The following is a 6,656-nucleotide window of genomic DNA, read 5'->3' on the forward strand; positions in this document are numbered from 1 at the left end:
GACCACAAGAATGACAGAATAGGTTGCCCGGCTAACTAGCGTTGTGCTATGTTAACTAGCTAGCTATTAGCTTGCCTGGTAGATATGTCATATTGCAAATGTGATAAACTGTAGCAAACACTGGCGTTCAAGAAGCACTAGTTTAAATGTGACCACAAACAGATCAATGTCCAAAGATTGTTTCTTGCAGAGGCAGAACAGGCTAAACGAATACTGTTTGCCAAATAATCTAACTAGGCCCGAAGATAACTGCTAGAAACAGCTAACGTTAGCTAGCTGAGGTTACAACTCAGCCTGTGTCGTGTTTAATGACTGTTGACAATCAGTGGTTGGTTTGTCAAAATTGAAACTGTTGGTGTCAGGGCTTGACAGAGGGCTCCGGTGCTTACCGTGCAACGCTGAAGCCTGGAGAATGGCCCCCGAAGTGCCATCAATTACTTTGATACTGCCGCGGCTGGTAACGGCCAAGATAGCGTTGAGGGCCGGGTGGTAGGAGAGGCTTCGCAGGCCCACCTCGTCGCAACGCAGGCAACCGTCTCTCAGTACAATCCAGTCTGAGGAGGTGGACGAGCCGGAGCCCGGCGAGGCCGCGGCCGCCATCTTTACTTATTTTCCCCTTCCTTTCCCTTCTGGGGTTTGTAAGGATCCGATGATACACGTAATACTGCTAAATCTATAAGACAAACTCCGAACTATCGCTCCCCTGCCACTGCTGACTCCTTCTGCGGCTTCTTCTCCTCCGCCCGTTACGGCAGCAGTGGCTATTCACCATCAGCGTTGAGGAACTCCAGGCTGGGCTTTCTGTCAGCTACACGATAGGTAAACGGAGCTAGCGTATCTGTGTCACCTCCCGCGATAACACCAAATGCAAACGAGAACAACGAATGGACAAGGTACCAAAATAATAGGCTTGTTTGTGATGAACTGCGCCTCGCGCTGGAAAGTCGACGACATTAGGCGGCGGCGGCAGCAGGGGGCGGTGACAAAAAGCTGCAGTTAAGTCCGACAGTTTCCAACAGCCTTCACAGAAATATGTGCATCTTGTTATATCCATCTGTAGGTTACCTGTAGTTTGCAGACCAAGTTCGGATAATTATGGCTGAAGAAATCGCGAATTGTGTATGTGTTCTTGATGGCTGATGAAATTGAAGTCGAAGAGATCCCCCTACTTTTTCATCAAGCTGGACAATAAACAATAATAATTCATCCAGTTTTCACAGTGGTCTTAGTTTCTCAACGTTTTATTTATTTAACGATGCCACTGTTATAACTGAGGAGGGAATCAGACAAAAACTGGGCAGATTTTGGTCATCTTTATTGAATAATTACAACCTACATAGAACATGTATGTAAAGACACTGCCATTTAAAAATCATACGATCCGAAATTTAAGAAATTGAACTACTGAAACAGTCCAAACATTCTCACCGCTACATCCAAAGGCTGCACACAGGGAGGAAGAGCAACAAGGATTACAAGACATAGGAATCCTTCAGTGACGAACTTAATTAGACCCAGTTCCAAACAATTGTGTTATTCTTTTAAGATGTTTTCTGTCGCTTCACAACCTAGACATATTCCACTTCTCTGGCTGACAAATTTGTTTATTTATATATATATATATATATATATATATATATATATATATATATATATATATATATATATATATTTATATTTTTAATATATATTTATATATATATATTTATATATATTTATATTTTTAATATATATATATTTATATTTATATATATATATTTATATTTTTTAATATATATATATATATATATTTATATATATTTATATTTTTAATATATATTTATATATATATATATATTTATATATATATATATTTATATTTTTAAATATATATATATATTTATATTTATATATTTATATTTTTAAATATATATATATATTTATATTTTTAATATATATTTTCATATATATATATTTATATATATTTATATATATATATAAATATATTTATATATTTTAATATATATTTATATATATATATTTATATATATTTATATATATATATTTATATTTTTAATATATATTTATATATATATATAAATATATATATATTTAAATTTATATATTTATATTTATATAAATATATATATATTTAAATTTATATATTTATATTTTTAATATATATTATATATATATATAAATATATATTTAAAAAATATATATATATAAATATATATATATATATTTATATATATATTTATATTTTTAATATATATTTATATATATATAAAACTTCATCCTTCGAGCTCGGGTCCTCTACCAGAGGCCTGGGAGCTTGAGGGTTCTGCGCAGTATCTTTGCTGGTCCTAGTCCTGCACTCTTCTGGACCGGGATGTCTGGTGTTCTTCCAGGGATCTGCTGTAGCCGCTCCTCCAGTTCGGGGGTCACTGCCCCGAGTGCTCCGATGACCACGGGCACCGCTGTCGCCTTCATAACATTTTCCACTACAGCAGCATTTGTTTGTGGGACTCTGATAGAGATACAGGTCATTTATCAATATTAAAGTTCGTCCTCAGAAGAAATTCCAATCCTCCAATTTGTTTGAACAAGTGCTTTGGAATACGGAACCAAAATGAGCTGCTGTGTTTGATCCAGGACTTTATCCAATTTATTTTGAAGGTTCCATTAAGGCAGTCAAAGTCAATACCTTTAAGTCCTCCATCCGTTATGTCTTTAACCGTACTGCTTTTTCATGTAATGTGGTCTGTTTCTCCAGATGCAAGTGATTTGGTTAATGGATGTTATCGGTTTGTATGGAAAGGCGCTGCAGTCGGCTGGGTAAATCCATCCAAAGGTCTCTTTGAAGCCATGAAATATTAATTATATTCTTTCCTTTTATTTTCCACATTTAGACATTGGCTTTGTTTTTGGTCCTTTGAAAGGTATTTGATTTCTGCTTTAATAGGAATATTACAGATGTCTTTCAATCAAGTGTCATGTACAGCAAACAATTCACATTTCTTTAAATTTAATCTTAAACCTGAAGCTTCTGAGAATTTTGACATTTTTGCGACAGTTATTGGGATTTGATATCTGGCTTTTAAAAATAGCGTTGTGTTGTTTTAAAGATAATGTCTGTGCCAAGTACATTAAGTTTTAATATCATCACAGTTTTTAAGAGATTGCTAGCATTTCTGTTGCTAAAATGAAGCGATATGGTGAAACGGGGGGTACACACGTTAATCTTACGCTTTATCGAAATCCATCATCCTCAATTTGGTTTCCATAATCAACGATGCCCATTATCAATCTTATATTATTGTGGATTGATCTTCTTTGTAGGAAACCAGATTGTGTTACTGCAATAAAATCCAAAATTCCCGTTTGAAGGCGAGCAGTGAAGATCAGGGTCAGAAGTTTGTAAGTTCTGTTTTCTCTGAATCTGGGATCTTTCGCGGGTTTTGGAAGTGAGAAGAGAATCCCGTGTCTCGTTGTGGCTGGAAGTACACACGTCCTGGCTCCCTTGCTCGCTCAGCTCTACAAAGTGGATGTTGAGATCCTGGCAGACGAGGTGAAGTTTGGCGAGCCGCCACAATTCATCCCGGAAGTGCCGCCCGGTGAACGGCATGATCACCCGACCGGTGCACCGGGTCCAGGGTTAAATCCATCTTCTCCCTCTAGTGCGGAGCGATCTGATCTGATGTCAGATCTGATCTGATGACAGATCTGATCTGATGTCAGATCTGATCTGATGACAGATCTGATCTGATGTCAGATCTGATCTGATGACAGATCTGATCTGATGTCAGATCTGATCTGATGACAGATCTGATCTGATGACAGATCTGATCTGATGACAGATCTGATCTGATGTCAGATCTGATCTGTCGTGTTTTCTACCCCGCTAATCTTATTCTGTACCGCTCCGACTCTGCTGCTCTGCTACAGTCCTGTCTTCTTCTCTCTAAGTGGTTTCACTTCTTCACGCGGGTTCTTCTTCTTTACATTCTTCTTTACACAGCGAATCACCTTCTGCCATCGTGTAGCCCCTCCCGGCTCAGACAGAACTAGTTAGTTAGTTGTTTGTTTTCTTTTCTTCTTCTTCTTCTTCTTCTTCTTCTTCTTCTTCTTCTTCTTCTTCTTCGATTTTACTGGCGGGCAACAAACCAACGTTAAAGGTGCAGGCCGCCACCTACTGTATCGAGCTGTGTAACATCATGACTTTAACCAAAATCTAACAACTATAAAGAATTTATATTCTAGATATTAAACCTGTTTCTTTTGCATATTTGAATAGCAGCATTGAGTCCTGTATGTCCTTTTCTTTCCTCCATTCACCTTGAGGTCTGAATGACAGATTTTTGGATTTTATAGTATTCTCTACCCTTAATGTCGTTATTCCAAATTTCCTGCCAAGATGTCATTATTCCCTGATGAGTTAGAGATTTTGCTTCAGAACTCCCAAAAACAAATTTCCAAAATGTCGTTATCATTTAACATTTTTGTTCAATGCATTTTTAGCAAGTTTATCAGCAATCTCATTTCCCTCTATTCGAACAATAAGACCATATAAACCTCAACCAAAAGATCCTCTTGGACTGTTTCTCCTGCCTGTATACTTTGTATTGCAGCAGCAGAATCTGAACATATCACTACTTTAATTGGTTTAACCTCCTCTACCCACTGAAGACTGATGCTTATTGCTGTCAGTCCTGCTGTGTATACTGATAACCTGTTTCTCTTAACAATTCCTTTGTCAAATTCTGAAATGTATGTACCCAACCCTACATGTTTGTTATTTGAGTGTTTTGATCGATCTGTAAAAATATTAAGATGATTATAGTAACTTTTCTTCAAATATTCTTGAACCATTATCATTCTTCTCTGTCCACTCTCTCCTCTTTTCTAATATTTGAAGATTTGGGTTGCGGAAATATCCATGGGGATATACAGCTATAAATCACTGCTGGACTGTGTTGTATAGTATCTAATTTGTACTGTTTCACTTTCTTGTTAATGTCCCATCTAAAACCTTTACCAATTCAATTCAATTTTATTTATATAGCACCAATTCATAACAGAAGTTATCTCATTGCACTTTTCCTATAGAGCAGGTCTAGACCGTACTCTTATTTACAGAGACCCAACAAATCCCACCATGAGCAAGCACTTGGCAACAGTGTCAAGGAAAAACTTCCTTTAAGTGGCAGAAACCTCGAGCAGAACCAGACTCAATGGTGGGCGGACATCTGCCGCTGACATGTTGGGTTGAGTTGAGAGAGAGAGCGAGAGGGGGGCAAAGCACAATGCAAATTCTACCTAGAATTTTAAAATAGTAATAATGTAATGGTAGTGGTAATATTAATATTAATAAAGTAGTAATAATAAGAAGAATGATAGTCTTAAGAATAATAATGACAATAATAGTAACAGAGCCAATAACAATAACTGTAGTAGCAGTTGGCGAGCAGGAACACGGGGGCAGCAGGTGGCCCACAACCACAGATCCAGACTCTGCAGCTCTGGAGGCAGAAATACCTGCTGAAAGCAACAGGAGAGAGGAGAGAAACGAGAAAACACAGAACTACGAGAGAGAGAAGATGAAGAGTTAGTAAAATGCAGTAATGGGATAAAAATGCATACAGATGGAGAGGGGGAGGAGGAGAGAGGAGTTCAGTGCATCATGGGAAGTATCTCAGCAGTCTAGGCCTATAGCAGCACTACTATTCTGGATTTTGCTTCTTTGTCAGCTCCCCATTCAGTTCTGACCACACACCTCATTAAATTTAACATCTTTTTACATTTGGTCTCAATATTTTCAATATGATTCTTCCATGTGTATTTTTCAACAATCCATAGACCAAGATATTTAAACACTAACTCTTTCCACGGGGTTGCGTTACAGTGTTAACCCCTGCTCGTCACCTGTTCTCTCTTCACTGAGCAGCATATAGCCTGATGATTTTGCTACTGAAATTTTGAATCCCCAATCATAAGACCATCTCTCTGCACTGACTGTTGCTTTCTGTATACTTTTCAACACGTGAGCAATTTTTCCCTCTTTTCCAGATTGCTCCATCGTCTGCGTACAATGCTGACTGTATACCTGTCCCTGTATTTTCAAAGATATCATTAATCATGATATTAAATAGAATTGGACTGATGACGCTACCTTGGGGTATCCCGTTTTTAATAACCAAACTTACTGAGATTTCTGATCCTACTTTAACTTGAAATGTTCTGTTTGATAGAAAATCCTTGATCCAGTTATACAACCTTCCACCCATGCTTAGCTTGTTCAGGTTAATTAACAGACCTTCTCTCCACATGGAATCCTAAGCTTTCTCACTGTCAAAGAAAACTACAGCCATAATTTCCTTCATATGAAGGGTCTTTTTAATTTCATTACTTACTTTAATTAGAGCATCTGCTGTGGATCTTCCTTTCATAAAGTCGCTCTGATACTTGTTTAACAATCTTCCTTTCTCTAAAAAATATAACCTGTAGACAATCATTTTTTCAATCCATTTACGTAAATGTGAGGTTAGTGCTATTGGTGTGTAGTTTTCAGCATTTGACGTATCTTTTCCTGGTTTAGCAAATGGTAAAATGAATGCCATCTTCCACCTAACAGGTAGTCTTCCTTCTGTTCACATCTTATTGAAAAGTTTCAACAC

At 37.2% G+C, this 6,656-nt stretch overlaps 1 protein-coding gene across 7 annotated transcripts in view; it reads right to left on the minus strand.

Moving 5' to 3' along the window:
* birc6 (baculoviral IAP repeat containing 6) overlaps positions 1-949 on the minus strand; it is a 193,053-nt gene extending 192,104 nt beyond the window's left edge. For all 7 annotated transcript variants that reach the window (XM_044215397.1, XM_044215402.1, XM_044215400.1 and 4 more), the window contains exon 1: positions 390-949. In XM_044215397.1, the coding sequence (XP_044071332.1) occupies positions 390-600 (211 nt within the window). In that variant the 5' untranslated portion in view covers positions 601-949. The remainder of the gene's footprint in view (positions 1-389) is intronic.
* Between the last annotated feature and the right edge of the window lie 5,707 nt (positions 950-6,656).

The sequence above is a fragment of the Siniperca chuatsi genome, linkage group LG11 (assembly GCF_020085105.1).
Source record: "Siniperca chuatsi isolate FFG_IHB_CAS linkage group LG11, ASM2008510v1, whole genome shotgun sequence".
NCBI lineage: Eukaryota > Metazoa > Chordata > Actinopteri > Centrarchiformes > Sinipercidae > Siniperca > Siniperca chuatsi.